Source organism: Bombina bombina, chromosome 10 (assembly GCF_027579735.1).
Source record: "Bombina bombina isolate aBomBom1 chromosome 10, aBomBom1.pri, whole genome shotgun sequence".
Lineage (NCBI taxonomy): Eukaryota > Metazoa > Chordata > Amphibia > Anura > Bombinatoridae > Bombina > Bombina bombina.
The window spans coordinates 101,951,535-101,972,338 of record NC_069508.1 but is presented as its reverse complement, the minus strand read 5'-3'; the positions used below and the strand labels follow the sequence as shown (position 1 = coordinate 101,972,338).

At 42.6% G+C, this 20,804-nt stretch overlaps 1 protein-coding gene and 1 pseudogene across 1 annotated transcript in view; both read left to right on the top strand.

Annotated features, from left to right (window-relative positions):
* Positions 1 to 20,804, top strand: part of FIRRM (FIGNL1 interacting regulator of recombination and mitosis) — a 367,507-nt gene that overhangs the window by 38,008 nt on the left and 308,695 nt on the right. Inside the window, exons 6-7 of the mRNA XM_053693168.1 lie at positions 6,549 to 6,633; positions 7,239 to 7,377. Coding sequence (XP_053549143.1) covers positions 6,549 to 6,633; positions 7,239 to 7,377 — 224 coding nt within the window. The remainder of the gene's footprint in view (positions 1 to 6,548; positions 6,634 to 7,238; positions 7,378 to 20,804) is intronic.
* On the top strand, positions 2,144 to 2,275 carry LOC128641563 (uncharacterized; annotated as a pseudogene).

The window sequence follows — 20,804 nt, the reverse complement described above, 5'->3', positions numbered from 1 at the left end:
ATCTTCTCTCATATCTACTCTTTTCACAAACCCTAAACGACTCTTCTCCATCTTTTTAACTCTCTACTCTACCCACCTACTCCACCCCCTCCGTCTGTCTTTAGTGCTTAAGAACTGGCTGACTACTTTCTAAACAAAACATATACTATCCGAAGCAACATCCCAACACCAACCTGCAATCTTCAAACTCCAGGCCCTGTTTTTCCCTCTGCCACCCTCCGCATCTTCCATATAGCCACTGAGAATGAAGTTTCTTCACTACTATCTATCTTCCTCACGTCTCACTACCTGCCCGCTCGACCCTATCGCTTCCCATCTAATACCCTCCCTGTCTTCCACCCTCATTCTTACTCGCATCTTCAACCTATCTCTCTCTCTACCGGTTCATTCCCATTTTCTTTCAAATATGCAAAGGTCACTCCCATACTCAAAAAAAAAAAAACCCTCCCTTGGCCCTAACTCTCCTGAAAGCTACCGCCCCATATCACTGCTTCCACTAACATCAAAACTCCTCGAAAAACTAGTTTACAACCGCCTTACTCACTTCCTGTCCACCAACTCCTTGCTTGACCCCCTGCAATCTGGATTCCGCCCCAAACACTCAAATGAGACTGCCCTTACCAAGGTTACTAACGATCTTCTTTCTGCTAAAAGCAATGACCACTACTCCATACTTACCTTACTTGACCTCTCAGTTGACCACCCCCCTCCTACTACAGACCCTTAGCTCTTTTGGCCTCTATGACACTTCTCTTTCTTGGATTCACTCTTATCTTTCTCACAGGTCTTTTTCTGTGTCATTTGTTGGCGGCGAGTCCTCTCCAATGCCTCTGTCTGTTGGAGTACCTCAAGAATCCGTTCTGGGTCCTCTACTCTTCTCCATTTATACCTCTTCACTGGGTAAAATTATCAACAGCTATGGCTTTAAATATCAACTCTATGATGACACCCAGATCTACCTCTCCACCCCTGCTCTCTCTCCCTCTGTCCTTTCTCATGTCAGCGACTGCTTATCTGGTATTTCTTCCTGGATGGCCTCTCGCCACCTAAAAATTAACATGTCCAAGACTGAGCTCCTTCTAATCCACCCTCTAGCTCTACCGACATCTGACTTTTCTATCCCTGTCAACGGCATCACCATCTCCCCAAGTTTGCTGCCTCTGAGTTACACTTGACTCAAATCTATCCTCCTTCCCCCACATCCAATCACTTTCCTCATCCTGCCGCAACCACCTACACAATATTTCCAAGATTTGCACTTTTCTTAATGCTATCACCACAAAGCAAATAAGCCACTCCCTTGTTATTTCCCGACTTGACTACTGCAATAACCTACTTACTGGCCTTCCTCTCTTCCGCATCTCCGCCCTCTTCATTCCAATCCTAAATTCCTCTGCAAGGCTAATCCACCTTTCCCGTCGCTATGCATCTGCTGCACCTCTCTGCAAGTCCCTTCATTGGCTCCCCATTCACAGCAGAATTAAATTCAAAATCCTCACCCTTACATACAAAGCTCTCACCAATGCCGCTCCCCTCTACCTATCCTCTCTAGTCAACAAGTACACTCCAGCCCGCCCACTAAGATCCAACAATGACCTGCTCCTTGCATCTTCAACTATCACTTCTTCCCATGCTAGACTACAGGACTTCTGTCGTTCAGCACCTACCCTCTGGAACACTCTACCTCGTGCTGTTAGGCTTTCCCCTAATCTTTCTTCATTTTAAATGCTCCCTGAAGACCTTTTTGTTCAGAGAAGCCTACCACCCAACTCAGTAATAAATTAATTCCACTCACCTAATAGTTCCCTCATCTAACTCTGTATTAACATCTAGCTCAGTCTTGCAGTCCTCACCTCCTGTTTCTCAACCTCCTACCCTCCTAGATTGTAATTTCCTACGGGAAAAGGGCCCTCAATTCCTCCTGTATGTGTTTGTAAAATTTTGTCTTGTCTCTTACAAGTTTTTATATCATTTGTATTATATGTGAATAGTACTCATAGTCAGCGCTGCGGAATATGTTGGCGCTTTATAAATAAAGTATAATAGTGTTTTTCTTTTTGAACTCCAATTGTTTATTTCTATGTTTTATTTATAGGAATACAATAATAATTGCTATGTCTGTGACATGTAAGCTTTGTTTCCCATACTCTGGTTTCTCTTCAGATTGAATAAATCTTTCTCCTTTTTCTAAAGATTTCTGTGGAGAGGAACAACCATAAGGTTTAAAAATAAAAAAAAAATGAATGTTTCCTATTTGAGGTCTTTTCTGACATCAGGGCCTCTAGGAATTTTCGTTACCTTTGTAACTTCAATGGATCGATCTAGGATTTCATGGAGGTCCAGTCAACCTTGGAATAAGGGGAAACTATCCTAAATCCTTGCTCTGACTCTTGTCAGTATAAAGGGGCCGCCCTCGATACAGTCTTGGATAAAGTAAGGGGCAGGCTTTTCTTCTTTTGGAAGTCTTGGATACACAATGTCCCAGATCCTTGGGCTGTGGAAGTAGTTTCCCAGGGATGCAGGATAGGATTTAAATCCTGTCTTCCTAGGGGCAGATTTAGCCTGTCAAAAATTTTCTGTATACCTTGGGAAGAAAGAGTCCTTTTTAAACTGTGTAAAGGACCTATCTTCTCTAGGAGTGTTTGTCCCAGTTCCCATAACAGAACAGGATTAAGGATTTTATTCAAATCTTTTTGTGGTTCCCAAGAAAGTGGGAATTTTCCGACCCATATTGGACCTCAAGTGTCTCAACAAATTCCTCAAGGTTCAGTCCTTCACATGGAGACTATTTGTTCCATTCTTCCCTTGGTTCAGGAGGGTCGGTACATGTCTACCATAGACCTGACGGATGCATATCTTCATGTTTCCATTTACAGGGAACGTCACCAATTCCTGCGGTTTGCCTTTCTGAACAGACTTTTCCAGTTTGTTACCCTTCCCTTTGACCTTGCTACGGCTCCTCAAATCTTTGCAAAGATTTTAGGGGCTCTTTTCACAGTGGTCACATCTCGGGGAATTGCGGTGGCGCCATACCTGGACGACTCTTGGTTCAGGCGCCATCTTTTCAGTTGGCAAGATCTCATACTGAGATGTTGTTGTCTATTCTACTTTCCCACGGGAAAGTGAATCTGCAGTGGAGTTCCCTGGTGCCAGACACCAGGGTGTGTTTTTTAGGTACAATTATAGATTCTCTGTCCATGAAGATTTTTCTGATGGAAGTCAGAAAATGCAATCTTCTTGCCTTTCTTTTCTGTCCTCTCCTCGTCCATCTGTGGCTCAATGTATAGAAGTCTGATGGTTGCTTCCATGGACATAATTCCATTTGCTCGGTTCCATCTAAGACCCCTACAGTTATGCATGCGCAGACATTGGAAAAGAGTCCACTTGGACCTATCGCAGAGGATAGTTCTGGATCCCCTAAGAGACTCTCTATCTTGGTGGATTTTGCAGGACCATTTGTCTCAGGGTACATGCTTCATGAGACCAGCCTGGGTGATTGTGACCATGGATGCCAGCATTTCAGGCTGGGGAACAGTTTGGGTTCTTTAAAGGCTCAGGGTCTTTGGACTCGAGAGGAGTCTTCTCTTCCCATAAACATCCTAGAGTTGAGAGCAATTTTCAATGCTTTAACAGTCTGGCCTCAACTAGCTTTGGTCCGGTTTATCAGATTTCAATCGGACAACTTCACCTCGTAGCATACATTAACCACCAGGGAGGATCTCAGAGTTCATTAGCCATGTAGGAGGTGACTTTTATTCTCCAGTTGGTGGAGGCCCACAATTGTCTACTCTCTGCCATCCACATCCCAGGGGAGGACTACTGGGAAGCGGATTTTCTGAGCAGGCAGACTTTTTGTCCTGTGGAGTGGACTCTCCACCCAGAGGTTTTCACAATGATATCTTTCAGGTTGGGGGTTCCCGATTTGTATCTGATGGCGTCTCGTCTAATCGCTATCAAGGTCATGATATCCACAAGCCGCTCTAATAGATGCCCTGGCGGTGCCTTGGAACTTCAGTCTGGCATACCTGTCCCCCCCCCGTTTGCTCTCCTTCCTGGAGTCATTGCTAGTATTAGGCAGGAGAGGGCGTCTGTAACTCTAATAGCTTCCGCCTGGGTTCGCAGGATCGGGTTCGCGGCTCTGGTGAAGATGTCATCTCTTCTCCTTGTAGGTTGTCTCAGAGGAAGGACCTTCTACTTCAGGGTCCCTTCCTCCACCCAAATCTAGATTCACGGAAGCTGACTGCTTGGAGATTGAACACCTAGTCTTGGCTAGGCGTGGTTTTTCTGAGAAAGTTATTGTTGCTATGCTTTAGGCTCGTAAGCCTGTTACTCGTAAGTTTTACCATAAAGTATGGCGTAAATACCTGTATTGGAGTGAATCGAAGAATTCTCTTGGAGTCGGGCGAGGCTTCGTCGCATTCTGTCTTTTCTTCAGAAAGGTCAGGGTACAGCAGCACAGAAGTTTCCAAAATCAACAATTTTTATTGCAGCCAGATAAAAGTTACAACGTTTCGGACCTAACGATCCTTAGCCATGGAGAAAGTTTGTCAGTCAATACTCTGAAGGGTCAAATTTCTGCATGGTCTATTCTTTTGTACAATCATCTGCCAGACGTTCAATCTTTTGTTCAGGCCTTGGTCAGAATCAGGCATGTGTTTCAACCTGTTGCTCCTCCATGGAGCCTTAACCTTGTTCTTAAAGTTTTGCAGCAGGCTCTGTTTGAGCCTATGCATTCGGTTGATATTAACTTATCGTGGAAAGTTTTGTTTCTACTTGCTATTTCATCTGCTCGCAGAGTTTCCGAGCTTTCGACTCTGCAGTGTGATTCCCCGTACCTTATTTTTCATGTGGATAAGGCGGTCCTTCGTACTAAATTAGGTTTTCTTCCCAAGGTGGTATCAGATCGAAACATCAATCATGAAATTGCTTTTCCTTCTTTTTGACGTCCTCCTCGGAAGAACCGTCTGTCACACAACTTGGATGTTGTGTGTGCTCTAGAATGTTATCTGCAAGCAACTAAAGATTTTCGACAGTCTTCTGCCCTGTTCGTTTTTTTTTTTTTTGCTGGTAAGCGTCAGAAGGCCACTTCTGCTCTTACTCTCTGGTTGAGAATTGTTTTCCGATTAGCATATGAGACAGCTGGACATCAGCCTCCTGAGAGAATCATGGCTCATTCCACTTGGGCTTTTAAAAATGAAGCATCCGTGGAGCAAATTTGCTAGGGGGCCACCTGGTCCTCTTTGCATTCCTTTTCCAAACTCTATAAATTTGATACTTTTGCCTTGTCTGAGGCTTTCTTTGGGAGAAAGGTGTTTTTTTTTTTTTTTTTTTTTTTTTTTTTTTTTTTAAGAGGTGGTGCTTTCTGTTTAGGTCCGCCTGTCTTGTTCTCCCTCCCTTTCATTCTGTGTCCTCTAGCTTGGGTATTGGTTCCCACTAGTAATTAGAATGAATTTGTGGACTCTCCATGCCATAGGAAAGAAAACAAAATGTATGCTTACCTGATAAATTATTTTCTTTCCAGGCTTGGAGAATCCACTACTTTGTTTAAATTCAGATGACAGTTTTTTTTGTACATCCTTGTTATCTTCCTTTTCCGTTCCCTTCGTCCTAATGACTGGGGGTTATGGGTAAGGGAAGTGACACTTAACAGCTCTGCTAGGGTGCACTTTGCCTCCTCCTGCTGGCCAGGAGTGAATATCCCACTAGTAATTAGAATGTATTCATGGGCTCTCCATGCCTGGAAAGAAAAGAATTTATCAGGTAAGCATACATTTTGTTTTACTAGAATCATTTTTGCTGATGAAAGTATTGTGCAAAAATGCTTCTATTTCAAACTGAAATGCACCCGTGCACATTTTATTTTTGACCTTTCTATCCCTTTAAAACGTAATAAATGCTAGACAGAGTGTTGTATTAAAAGTAAAGATACGCCTGGCAAAACATGCAGCACTTTTTTATTTTTAACGTTGTATTAGTTGTTTAAATATTAAAAACATAAGTGACCATAAATCTACTGACGTTTTGAAACCTAGTTTTCCTTGTCTGCTGAGGCCAGTTAGTGACAACTTTATAAATGAGTCACCAGCCAATGACTGTGTGAAGGTTTTATGTCTGCGGAGAGCCTAAGGTACTTGTAACATTTGGTTATTACTCAATTTAATTGCTGACATGATTCATGCCCCACTGGTGCTCTGAGCTGCTGCAGTATTTCAAAAGTTGGTGTACTGAGAATATTTAGCTATGCGATAACTAGCTTTTACTAGAAGCATTTTTGCTAATAATTTTGACTTTACTGTCCCTTTAAATTACAGGAAATGGGGACAAAATAAATAATGAAAGTATACGGCAATCATTTTTGTTTGTGGTACAACCTCAATATGTTTAAGTAAAAACAGTTTAAGTAAAAACAGTTTAAAAATACACATTTATTGAACATTTTTTTTTGTTAGAGAAATCTTTGGTACTTGTGATACTTAGGTTGTAGATGTAATCATAATCCCTATGTAAAGTCATTTATTTATATATCGTTTATTATGTTTTGCTTGCAGTGTTACATACAGTTTTGGACATTTGCTCAATAGTTTCTAAAATGGACCATGCACTTCATGCTAATACATGGAAGTTTATTATCAAGTAAGTATTTTTTACATTAGTGTTAATCAGTATTTTCAGTAGTAGGTTTTTCTTCCTGTGCTCCTAACCTCACCACATCAATATTAATTGATTATTAAAAAAATACTTACCATGCGGTTTGTCTTGACACTGTCTGGTGAGCTTACATGCTTTGGCCAAACTATGGCTTTTTCATAGCAGTTTGAAGTGCACAGATAACTATTCTCTTATGACTTGTGTACCTCATAGGATACCTTTAACCCTAGCTGAGAAACTTGATTTAAATGGACAATAAATAACTTGAGATTTTTTTAATAAAATGTTTGTGTAATGAAACAACTGTGCAATATACATTATTTATTTGCCCCTTTTTCATGTAATTTAGCACTCATTCCTGGGAAAGCACCCTGCAGACCTCTCAAGGCTAACTGCAATGCTTTGCTTACCAAGAGAATGAAGCAAATTTTAATAATAAAAGTAAAGTTGTTTAAAATTGCATGTTCTTTGTGGATTATGAAAAAATGACTCTTTAAATTTTAAAATGTACACTCAAAAAGAAATAGCTATGTAGTATACATTTTGGACTCATTAAGCGTTTTTTGTTTGATAATGTGTGTCTTTGCCAGACAGTGTGTGAAACACCAGACATTGGTAGAAAACCTGCTACAGCATCATGACATTGTATCTGGTTTGTGTGATGACATACTGCTGTCTTTCCAGTCATGCTTACAACTTGCAGAACACATGAAATTGTCAGGAACACGGGTAAGCATTGTGGCACTACATAAGGCATACTCAAATATGAGCCCTGCAACATGCTACACAGGGATTACTTATGCAGTGTATAAATTCTGTTATTCTATCTCTGTTATTCTATCTCTGGCCACCTCAAAGGAAATAGTATACAGATATTGAAGAGGCTTTAATGGAATATGTTCCTGGGCTTTAGAACAATTTTTTGCTAATAAAATGACAATTTAAATTACTTTTAAAACATTCACTTTTTAAAACATCTTTTACAATGCAGTGGTTAGTTGCTAGTCTATTTAAATATACAGTATTTCACATAAGTGAGTACACCCCTCACATTTTTGTAAATTTTTATTATATCTTTTCATGTGACAACACTGGGGAGATGACACTTTGCTACAATGTAAAGTAGTGAGTGTACAGCCTGTGTAACTGTAAATTTGCTGTCCCCTCAAAATAACTCAACACACAGCCATTAATGTCTAAACCGTTGGCAACAAAATTGAGTACACCCCTAAGTTGAAATGTCCAAATTGGGCCCAATTAGCCATTTTCCCTCCCCTGTGTCATGTGACTCGTTAGTGTTACAAGGTCGCAGGTGTGTTAAATTTGGTGTTATCGCTCTCACACTCTCTCATACTGGTCACTGGAAGTTCAACATGGCACATCATGGCAAAGAACTCTGAGGATCTGAAAAAAAGAATTGTTGCTCTACATAAAGATGGTGTAGGCTATAAAAAGATTGCCAAGACCCTGAAACTGAGCTGCAGCACGGTGGGCAAGACCATACAGCGATTTCACAGGACAGGTTCCACTCAGAACAGGTCTTGCCATGGTCGCCCAAAGAAGTTGAGTGCACTTGCTCAGCGTCCTATCCAGAGGTTGTCTTTGGGAAATAGACGTATGATTGCTGCCAGCATTGCTGCCGAGGTTGAAGGGGTGGGGGGTCAGTCTGTCAGTGCTCAGACCATATCCCGCACACTGCATCAAATTGGTCTACATGGCTGTCGTCCCAGAAGGAAGCCTCTCCTAAAGATGATGTACAAGAAAGCCCACAAAGAGTTTGCTGAAGACAAGCAGACTAAGGACATGGATTACTGGAACCATGTCCTGTGGTCCGATGAGAGCAAGATAAACTTATTTGGTTCAGATGGTGTCAAGCTTGTGTGGCGGCAACCAGGTGAGGAGTACAAAGACAAGTGTGTCTTGCCTACAGTCAAGCATGGTGGTGGGAGTGTCATGGTCTGGGCCTGCATGACTGCTGCCGGCACTGGGGAGCTACAGTTCATTGAGGGAACCATCAATGCCAACATGTACTGTGACATACTGAAGCAGAGCATGATCCCCTCCCTTCGAGGACTGGGCCTCGAAGACTGGGCCGCAGGGCAGTATTTCAACATAACGACCCCAAACACACCTCAAAGACGACCACTGCCTTGCTAAAGAAGCTGAGGGTAAAGGTGATGGACTTGCCAAGCATGTCTCCAGACCTAAACCCTATTGAGCATCTGTAAGGGAATCCTCAAACGGAAGGTGGGGGAGCGCAAGATCTCTAACATCCACCAGCTCCGTAATGTCGTCATGGAGGAGTGGTAGAGGATTCCAGTGGCAACCTGTGAAGCTCTGGTGGACTCCATGCCAAAGAGGGTTAAGGCAGTGCTGGAAAATAAAGGTGGCCACACAAAATGTTGACACTTTGGGCCCAATTTGGACATTTCCACATAGGGGTGTACTCACTTTTGTTGCCAACGGTTTAGACATTAATGGCTGTGTGTTGAGTTATTTTGAGGGGACAGCAAATTTACACTGTTATACAGGCTGTACGCTCACTACTTTTCTTCTTAAACGGGAAGAGTCAACATCTGCATTCATTACTTTTGGGAATTCAGAACCTGGCTCCAGGAGGAGACAGACACCCAAGCCAAAGGTTCTTTGCCTTTCGTCACAGGAGGTTGGCAGAGAAGTGTCAGAAGTTCGAGAGTCTCTTATGGAGGGTAGTACTCTTCGAAATGGGACTGGAGTTTTAAGTAATCCTGTCAGCCTCTGTGATATGCAGGGAGAGTCTTTCTGCGAAACCATCCTGACTCAGATTAACAGCTCCTTGGCAATCAGCGTTGACAAGTTTTGTGCCTGCCTTTATTCACTCAAGTCCATGTCAGAAGCGAGGCTACTATCTGTCACACTTGAAGGGCTGTGTTCCTGTTCCATGGCGTAGATTCCGTTAAGATTGTTTCATTTTACTTCATTATGAGAATGTGATGTTAACGAGAAGGTAGGGTCCCAGTGGGACTCCTTTTATCTTAATATAGGAATCATGGGTTAATATCTCCTGAGGGGGGTTATTGAACAGGGGAGACTTTAATCATGTTTGTTATGTGGTTCTATCTACTGATGTGTAGTAATACTTTAGGCTCATGGCTTTTCGGAACATTTCGGCCTTATCAATTGGTGCGATCTTTAGATTTGGGTGCTGTTTTTATGACTTGCACGGTGCACCTTGTGACCGGGTGTGGTTACGTTGTTTTTCACTTCCGTATGCTGATAGTGTGGCAACAGAGAGTCTGCTCGTTGGTGTCTGGTTCTCAGGAGGTGGTGAGTGCCCCAGCCATTGGGGGTGTACAAAAGATGCCCGTTTGTGTTTGTCTTTTTTGTAATCCCAAGATGGAGGATTCTGATTTTTTTAGGTACGGATTTCTCCGATGTGGAGAATGCGTTTAGTGATGAATATGAAATGGCCCGGGTTATCCATGCCTATCAGTTATGATCCGATTGCCGTTCCAGAGTACTCTCTTCTCTCGATTCAGGTTTCTCAGCGTGCGTTGAGCCATCCGCCCTCGAGGATTCTAGGTCCTGTAAGGCGCGGGTCCCAGAAAATTCCTTTGCTACGCAGGCAGGTGTCCCTAGCAGTGATGTGCAGTCACTAGAGGCAGGTGAGGCAGTGCTTCACCTCTCATATGGGCAAAAATATATTTTTTTTTATTGGCTTTAAAAAAAAAATTGTAATTTTTTTTTTTCCCCAGCATTTTTTTTTCTCACAGCTATATGTTGTGCAATGGAGAGGCACAAGCAGGTCTGCCCACCATTACACAACATGCTGCGCCACCTACTGGATGCAAGTGGTTAAGATCATTGCATGGCCCATTAACTGCTTATTTGAGGCAGTCCTATTTGGGCTGAACCAATCCAGCGAGAGGCATTAGTAAGTGGAACATAGGGTTGGGGCTGGATGTTAAATCGTATAAATCAAAACAAAAACGGAAAAAAACAACTTTCATATATTTTGTTGCTGTCCTGTGAACCTGCTAGCTTTGCTAAAGTGAAAAAGAGAGTTCTGTTCTTCCCCTCTAAGTGTAGTGGAATGTGCCACTGTCTCTTCCTGAATCCTTACAGAGCAGGAAATGAGGCACCGAGAGCAGTGTTTCAGCCACATCTTATTAAAGTAAGATTTTACTGAAAGGGATTCTGTTAGTGAAAATTATAATTTAATGAATGTGGTTTAGTGTTTGTTTACTCTTTTACAGCAGGGTCGTTTTTGTATTTTGTTTACTCAAACTTTACACCCACTAACTTAGCAGCTTGCCTCTGTACTTCACACTAAATTATAGACTCATTTTATGAACTCTCTGTAGCTCTGCTGTTTTATTACTTAAAATGCAGTGGTCCCTCTCTCCCCCCCCTTGTGTGTGTGTGTGTGTGTGTGTGTGTGTGTGTGTCTCTCTATATATCTAGCCATCTCTCTCCTTATGTGTTGTTCTCCCCCATGGTCTCTTTCTCTCTCTGTCTCTCTTCCTCCCCCTCTGACTCTCATCCCTTATGTAATGAAAGAATCTATAAGCATAATTTGCAGCATTAAAGTAAAAAGTATGTTTTAAACATATTTTAATGGGCATGGATTTCTAGATCTCATAATCAGAGCAAGCATTGTGTTATCTGGCAAGAGTTTCTGTTACAATCCTTTTAGACTAAAATCAGATGTTTACTAAGTTGACCAGTTTTCCAAGACACCATTTAAAGGGACATGAAACCCATATGAAACCCATATGCAAATTTAAATAACTTTCCAATTTACATATAATATCTAATTTTCTTCATTCTTTTGATGTCCTTTGAAAATCATATCTAAATATGCTCAGTAGCTGCTGATTGGTGGCTGCACATAGATACCTCATGTGATTGGCTCACCCATGTGCATTGCTATTTCTTCAACAAAGGATATCTAAAGAATGAAGGCGTATCCTGCCACTGCCTCACCAGCCTCTGACGTCACTGCACGTCTATAGCCTTTACGCCTTCTCCGGAAGGCGGCTTGTTCCCTCCAGAGGTTATGGCACGGTTCCGCATGGCCATATCTATGGCGCTGGCTCATTTGTATCTCCCAAGTGAAATATTTTTAAGATACTGTCCGTGTTCTGTCAACCAGGGCATGTCGGGCCCGATCCAGTTCGGCCTCCTGGGGAAGTGTGGGCATCTGAGGCTTCAGGGGCCACAACCTTGGGGGCCAGAGTCGTTTGTCGATCCGGCGAGGGATAATTTTGCCTTCCGTTATAGGTTGGCACGTCTTCGTGTCATACTAAGACATGTTTTGGTGTTGCTAGAGGATCCCAGTTCTAGTGGCCTGAGGGATCAGAGGCCTTAGATGCCGGATGGCAAACTGGGTTAGACGCTTGGGATGAAGTAATCTCCTTGACGTCTGTTTTTTTTCTATCTTTTAGATATCCGTTCCAGTTCTGAGCTTGAGTGAAGGGGGTCTCTGATTGGCTGGTCTTGTTGGCGTATCTTTTTTCCTGGGGCATTCACCCGTGGGTGCTGCTTTTTTATTTTTGATCCGGATAGGATGTATTAGATTTGTTTGTTTAAGCTCACGTCTGATATAACTTACGTTTTTGGGAACGTTCTTTCTCTGGAACTGATACTTGCGATTTTGTGGTTGCATGGGCACTTCCTAGGAAGTTGCGCACTTTGGTTAAGGCTGAGGTTATAGTTCATATTGTCGAACCTTCTGGATGATTTTTCTTGGACCTTAGACAGTTCTGGAGTGTTCCTGTGCCAGGCAGGTACTGGTCGGGCGCTGTCTGCTGTTTTCTTGGGTTCATGTCGCCCTCGTGGTGCTGATTATCCTGTCGGATTCTAAAAAAAAAAAAATGTATTTTGTGGCCTGGTGTTATGGACTCCGGGGTTGGATCCTTCTACGATGTATGGGGCCTGGGGCGTAGATCCAGCGCTTCTGGTAGGAAGGTTGTGAGCTCCGATATAAGTTGGTTCTTTCTGGCATTATTACTGAAATGCGTGACCGACTTTTCAGTGTCATCATGGTTCCTAGGGTCCCTGGGGGCTCGGAACCGTAGGTTTCCATTCCTTTGGAGTCTGGAGATGTAATTTGACTTCCGAAGGTCTAGTATCTGGTGGACGATTTGCGTCTTCTCTTGTGGTATCTACGGATGACGACTCTGTGGCCTAGTCGCATTCTTTTTGCGGTGGCAATGTTTCCTTCCCTCTCTAATTGGGTTGGGTTGGGTCGTTTGTTCTGGAGGGCATGTCCTTCTTCCTTTTCTCAGTGTTTCGCTTGCTCTAGTACGTAGAGTGCAGGGGCCTCCCTGCCTCTCTACCAGGAGCTGCGAGGCTCTAGTTGTTATCCCGATCTTATCTCAAGATAAGAACTGCCCCTTTTCATCCCATGGTCTTTAGACTCTCGGATGCTAGCCGTCGGGTGTAAGGGTAGGAGGTCTGGGGTCAGTCTTTTTGCCTGTCTGGGGTCAGGAAATTGACCATTTATCTTCTCCAGTGTGTGGGTCAGGTCGTTAAGTCTGTCTACATGGATTACCTTGCGATCTAGGGGTACTGATTGCCCATTTGCTAAACTGGTTGGGAGTCTTTTTACAGACTCTTGGGGTTGTGGCTGTTGCTTGGTTCTTTACATCTAAGGACTTTAGATGGCGGAAGGCACTGTCCGGGTTCTCCTGTGTGTCACTTTGGAAGGGGCGGGAGTTTCTGACTCTCTCATGGGAGATTAATATCTGCCTGAGGCTTCACTTTGAGGTTTCTGACGGATCCCTACTTGCCTGCTGGGGCATCTGATGCTTCCTGGTAGATTCCAGTTGCTGTATCAACTGGACTGACAATATTGGGGTTTTGCCTCTATTGGTAGGGTGGTTACCGTTGCTTAATCCTCTTTTTCTCACCTAGGGTGAGGAAGGGGTTCTTACGTTTTCTCCTTGATTTGGAGGTACCTCAGTATCTGAAGGGCCCGTGGGTCCTTGTTTTTCGTGGCTCGTAGGGTTTTTCCCCCTCTTGCATTCTCAAGAACTGGCTGTGGCTCAACACACAAGCAAACCGTGTAGTAAGCACAGAGCCACAGGTTCATATACTCACACAGCTCTTTCGAGCAGAATGCCTCCCACACCTTTAAAGTTGAATCCTGGTATCAGAATGCTGTGGGTCAGAGTGCTTTCTTCCCTTGAGGAGTGTTCTTCTTATTGAAGGCTGCAGTGGAGGGGTCCTTGGACCTGAGCATGAGGTTCCTGTGATGGTTCAGGGTAGCATGCCAATTTTTTAGTAGCGGTCAGAGTTCTAATCTGGGCTTTCGATTCCTCTTAGATCCATCCTTTTTTCTTCCAAGGGTTTTAGACTCTTGTCGTCGGTCTTCATTAGCCTTGGGCTGGGACCGTTATCCTGGAAGGAAGGCTGGGGATTAGTCTGCTTTTTCCGTATGGACTGTTTACTGGTATTGCATCTGTCCTCCCCTTTGATGGGGGAACTCTTAATGCCCATCTCTATTCTGGTGGCGGCTGCTGCCGGGATGGTTCGCTCCTTGGCTTCCGGAATTTTCTGGTCGGGAACTGTTGAGATTTTTTGGCACTTCTCGGTGGGATGAGTCCCATGATGGCTTAGGACAGCTTGCTGCCTATTGATTGGTCATTGCGAGTTTTGCTTACAGGTGGTTCTGTGACTTCTTGGAGAGCTCTTTTTTAAGCTGCTAGGACGGTTTTTCGGTCCTTGCTTGTCTTGCCTGATGGGTTTTGACTTGTTGCAAGGGGGAACTTGCGGTTTTCTGGAACTTCATAGTAGGTATGGTGCTGTGTCAGGAATATGAGGATGGCCTTCCGGTCATCCTAGTGACGTTTTCTCCTGACTATGGACTTCTCTTCTGGTCCTTGTCCTCCTAGAGAGTTTGTTTCCCTGGACAGTGGTCCTCTGGCAACCTCGGGTTGCTCTGGGTTGATTTGGTCCTTGGGATATCTCAAGGGGTCCTCTATTCTTCCTCTTGGGGTAGATTTTTTTTGACCAGTTTGACTTGAGCCAGTGTTGGATGGTCCTTCGGATCTCTTATGGATCCTCTACTCTCCCTCTCGGGGGTTGATAGAGGGTTTCTTTTTGGTTTTAGGGAGGGAGTTGAGTGCTGCAGGGCTGACTCCTCGGAGGCCTTGTGCTCAGCAGACTTTGGGTCTGAATGGTCTCTAGCACGACTTGCAGGTTGTGTAACTGATGAGTGGTTACCCGGGCTTCCGGTTTTTCCCTTGTCGTTTTTTTGAAGGGTGTTAAGTAATTTCAGGCTGTGGTGCCTTTCAAAGGAGCCGCATTTTTGTACCCACCCTTTGTTTGCATTCAGTGTCCACTAGCTTGAGTATTGTTTTCCCAAAAGTAATGAATGCAGCTGTGGACTCTTCCCGTTTAAGAAGAAAAACATAAATCATGCTTACCTGATAATTTTCTTTTTGTCTGATGAAAAGAGTCCACAGCTCCCGCCCGCGTTTTATCTATGGGGCGGCAGTACCTTTTTGTTTTTCTGGCACCCTTTTTCACCCTGATATTTCTCCTACTGTTTCTTGTTCCCTTGGCAGAATGACTGGGGGTTGAGGGAAGTGGGGGAGGTATTTAAAGCCTTTGGCTGCGGTGTCTTTGCCTCCTTCTGTTGGCCAGGTTCGGAATTCCCAAAAGTAATGAATACAGCTGTGGACTCTTCCCGTCAGAAGAAAAGAAAATTATCAGGTAAGCATAATTTATGTTTTACATTGTAGAAGAGTGTCATTTCTTCAGTGTTTTCACATGAAAAGCTATAATAAAATATTTACAAATCTGAGGGGTGTACTCACTTTTCTGAGATATTGTATGTGTGTATATGTGTGTGTGTGTCTATATATAAATATATATAAATTGAGGGCACTTACTGGACTTTTAATCATTTGTTTACTTTAGTATATCATATTTTCCAAGTAGCAAATTCTTTAAAACACAAGTTGACGTTTCAGCCCTCTATGGAGCCTTTGTCAATCATTAAATCATTAGTAATCTGTTAAAAAATAAAAAATAGAAAAAAAACAATTGTACACCCTAAATGAATATCATTTAAAACCCCACACCAAAAATACGGGGGGGGGGGGGGCTCTCTTTGAGTTTCTCGTGGACTTATTAACTACCTCTCCTACACACAACTATTTTCCGCTTTGAGGAAACATTTTACCTACAATGTATTGGCACAGCAATGTCCCCTTTCTATGCCAACTTATGTCATGGTTCGAGGAATGCTATATTTTTTAGGTTATTAATACTTATATTCTAATGTACCATAGGTATATTGACGATCTGTTTATAGTATGGAAGGGAACAGAAACAGAATTACAAAGCTGGGTGAACCAATTAAATGAAAAACATAATTTATGCTTACCTAATAAATGATTTTCTTTCTTGGCTGTAAGAGTCCATAAAATTAATTAATAACCTGTGGGAAATACTTTACCTGGCCACCAGGAGGAGCCAAAGACACCCCAAAGAAAGAATTAAATATCCCTCCTACTTCCCCTACCCTCTCAGTAGTTCAAGCCAAGAATAAGGAAAAGTAAAGAGATAAAAAGGGGTACAGTGGTGCCATATGACTGCCGCCACTACTTTAATTCAGGGCGGGTTTGTTGACTCTCACTGCCAAGAAAGAAAATATCAGGTTAGCATAAATTATGTTTTGTTTCTAATGGCAGTGAGAGTCCACAAAACCATTCATAACCTATGGGATACCAATACCCAAGCTGTAGAGGCCACGAAAAATAGGGAGGGAAAGGTAGGAAGGCAGTCCTAAATACGAGGCACCACCTCTAGAAGAACCTTTCTCTCAAAGGATTCCTCTGATGAGGCAAAAACATTGAATCTGTACATTTTTTGTAAAAGTATGAAACAAGGACTGAAAAGCAACCTTACATATCTGTTCAACTGAAGCCTCATTCTTGCAGGCCCAGGAAGAAGCCACTGTACAAGTAGAATGTAACGTAATTTGTGATAGAAGCTGCTGACCCCTTCTGTATACGCCATGCGAATCAAGCTTCTGAGCCAGAAGGAAAGGGCAACAGCTGTAGCATTCTGACCTACTTGCTTACCAGAAGGTAGGAACAACAAGGAAGATGATTGATGAAGCTTCCAGGAAACATAAAGATAGGACCCCAAGGCTCTAGCTACGTCCAGATTAAGTAACAGTCTCTTCTTAGGTGAAGGATTTGGACAAAGAGGCTGAACAACAATTTCTTAATTAAATTGAGAGTAGAGACAAGCTTAGGAAAAAAATCCATCTTTGTCCGCAGTACATCCTTATCCAATGAAACCCTAGATAAGGCAGTTACCTCGGAGGGCAGACAATTCCGATACTATATGTGTAGAAGAAAAGCTAACGGAGACAACACCTTTCAAGAAAGAACTTTATATCAGTAGAAAGCATAGGCCCAAACGGAGTCTGATGAAGAACTCTAAGAACATGGAGGAGAGTAGTAGGCTAAAACACAACAGGTCTAATTCTAGCATAGCTAAAATAAACAACTGAAAATCTGGCAAATGAGCCAAGTTCTAATGTAACAAAGCAGAAAACGTAGAAATCTGACCTGTAAAGAACTAGCCAACAGGCCCTTCCAGAAGAAAACTGAAGGATCCGAGTAGTCTTCTCCTTGAGCTAAGGGAACCCATGGTTTTTACACCAAGACAAGGAAGCCCTCCACACCTTCTGGAAAATATGTCTGGTAACAGACCACTCACCTTAATCAAAGTATCAATCACCACCTCAGAAATCCCCTCTGAGACCAGACTAAGCGATCAAGCTCCATGCAGTCAGTCACCGAGAAACTAGGTTTTGATAGAAGAATGGACCCTAGGTCAGAAGGTCCAGCCTTTGAGGAGGTCGCCATGGAGGAGAAGACTATTCTCAAGAGGTCTGCATACTAAATCATGCTTCGCCACGCAGAAGATATCCAGATCGCTAGAATTCCCTCCTGATTTATTCAAGCTATTACTTGAGGATGCAGACAAATGGAGGAACAAGGATCTCTCGATCTCGACCCGTATCTAGGCAGTTTGCATTAAGACGAAAAGGCATCAGATCTATCTCCTGGCATCTCCATTTACGGAAGATCTCACAAAACACCACCTGGATTAACGATCAGTCCCCAGGGAGCAGCGTCTGTCTGCTTAAACAATTCCGCTATTCAAGTATCCACACTTGGAACATGAAAGGCTGATATCTGGCATTAATAAGTCTCTCCCCAGAGAGAATACAAGATACCACTCACATCGCCAGAGAACAGCATGGTCCACTCTGGGGATTGACATAGGTCACCATAGGAATGAAGACTGACCAAAAATCGAAAAAGCAGGTGAAACGTAACTGGGGCCACGACTAAACAGCGTTGAAGATGGTTGTTGAAGAGGATCACTTCATCTGGGTGCTAAAGTACCCTGAGCTTTCAGGGGACTCCACACAGCACCCCAGCTTGATAAACTCGCATCTGTTCACAAAATCTCCCAGGAAGGGCGAAAGAAGCACATGCCATAGAGAACAAATTCCTGAGCCACAGCCACAAGGAAAAAAGATCCTCTTGTCTCTGGATCAGAGAGATTACCTGAGACAGGTCTAAATGATCTCCATTCTATTGAATGAGCATAGATAGCTGAAGAGGTCTGATGAAAGCAAGCAAAGGGAAAAGCTTCTGAAACTGCCACCATAAGACCTACCAGCTCCATGCATTGAGCTGCCTAGGAGAGGCTAGAAGTAGACAACAGGCAGCCTTAATTTCCTCCTTGCATTGATCTGTGAGATAGATATGCATGCTGAAAGAATTTATGATGATCCCCAGAAAGGTCACCCGCTTGTTGGGGAGATAGAACTTATTCAGATATAAATTCCAGTCATGCATCCAAAGATTCCATAGTAACATCTCTGTGATAGATGTTGTTAAAAGTAATATGGCGCCTGAACCAAGATGTTGACCAAGTATGGCACCCTGTCGATCCCCTGTAGTCTGACTACAGCAAGGAGAGCCCCGAGGACCTTTTGTAAAGATCCTGGAAGCCATACCTAAACCAAATGGAAGTGCTATGAATTGGAATGCTTGTCCAGGAACAGTCCATTTTGGAAAGAAGGGATTTAAACAGACCCCTTCCCCCCTTTCTGTCAGAGACACAGGGACAATAACTTCCATAGATACCAATTTGTCTTCACAGTGTAAGAAACCTGATTTCGTTCCCGTTTTTTGTGCTGGCTCCCATACTTTATATTTGCTCCCATACTCTCAATATTGTGCAGACTCCCATACTATAGCTATGAAATGGTTATATATATATATATATATATATATATATATATATATATATATAAATGCAAGGTTCATCTTGTCTTTATTTTCTTTTCTTCTCACTTTTTGTGATAACATTTTCAACTATTTCATAATCGGAGCACTGAGGATTTCTGAATTGGGGCAGGGGGGCACCTCCCTGAAATTAGTTTTTGCAGGTTGGGATGTCTGCGGAAGGCAGAGAGGAGAAAAAGCTGTGAGTTTAACTGCTTCTCTGCATCATTTGCCGTTTGCATAGATCACATCATTAGCTGTGCATTAAACTAGTTTTAATCAGTTAAAGGGAAAAAGTATTTTTTTCTGATTTATTTAAAACTTGTTTTGTTTTTAGTAAAAAAAAAAATCCTCCTACACTGTTGTTTTTATGATTGTAATTTGCACATAGTACTACACAAAGCATATTTACACAGACAGCTCCAGCAGGAGGGCTGTCAGTAAACACAGTAGTTGGGAACGGAGGGAGAGACTCTAACTAGTGAGTAAGACCGTCGTCTCCATATGCAGTCAAACCACTGCAAGTTTCTTACTCATTTTTAACTGTTTAGAAGCAAAATAACTTGCATGCCAATTGCAAACTTTGTGTACATCAAACGCTTTATTAAATTAGCCCATTTTGTTTTTTGGTGTATACTGCCCCTTTAAGCATATGTAATTCTAATACATCACCAGATATACTTTATTTTCAACATCAGAAATAAGTGAGTTTAAGGATTTGTAATGCCAATAAATCACCAGGTAATATTTATTTTCTATATCAGAAATATGTTTAAGCAATTGCAATGCTAATAAATCACTATATATATTTTTTCTATAACAGAAATAAGTGTTTTTAAGCATTTGTAATGCCAATAAATCATGAGATATGTACATCTGCAATAAATGTCAGTTATAAGGCATGTATATCAATTATCAGCTGAGCCTCATTGCTTCTTACCGGCCCTGCTACCCATTGACCTTATATGGTACATCATTAAAACGACCCAGCAATTGTTTGACAAAATTATATAGGATAAAATTCCTGTAACATGAGGGATAGCCTTAGCATACAGAATATATTACCATCTTATATAGGCACACCCTGCTAACTGCTCGCCACTTCTCAAGGAGTCTACGTGAAGTAGCGATCTGATCCGCCGCCTCTTGTGAGTTTCGAGCGCGAGATGAGAAGGCCCATGACACTGCCTTAGGAGCAACGTCCTGTAAAAAGTGGGCAGAGTGCGCGCCTAAGCGATACTGTTGTGGGAAAAAAGTTAACTCTAACTGCCGCTGGATCACCATGAAATAAAGTCCACACTTTCCAGTAATAGGGCCTCATCTGTCTCTTAGCTACAATTAAAGTAGAGTCTAGGAGATAATACTCAAATAGACTGGGTTTGTAGAGAGACACAGTAGTGTCCTATGATCTGGTACAAGAGGTATGGAGAGAAAGAAGTGGCATAAATTATCAACCCCTTCATAAATGGGCTTAGATTATGGTAGTCCAAGGGTCTCCACACCATCTACCCCCTCTAAATAAAGCCAATGGTCTTTGAAAGGGAGAAACCCGATAATAATGGATTGCCATATAAATCTATTTTGGATGTAATAAAGTTTACCCCCCTATCTGGAAGGGACCTATGTACTTATGGCCATCTTAAAGCTGTGATGTCCTTTAAGCAATCTGTGAGCTTGTCCTGTTCTTTCTCTTAGGCAACAAGCCATTAGTAAGGGAAAATAAAGCAGGACTTACCCAACTTCTTGCATCCTGAAGAAGTCTTGTAAAACAAAGGGAAAATTAGTGTAACTAACACTATTTGCCTCAAAGGAAGGAAGGCATAGGAACTTCCCTGCGACCACCAGTAG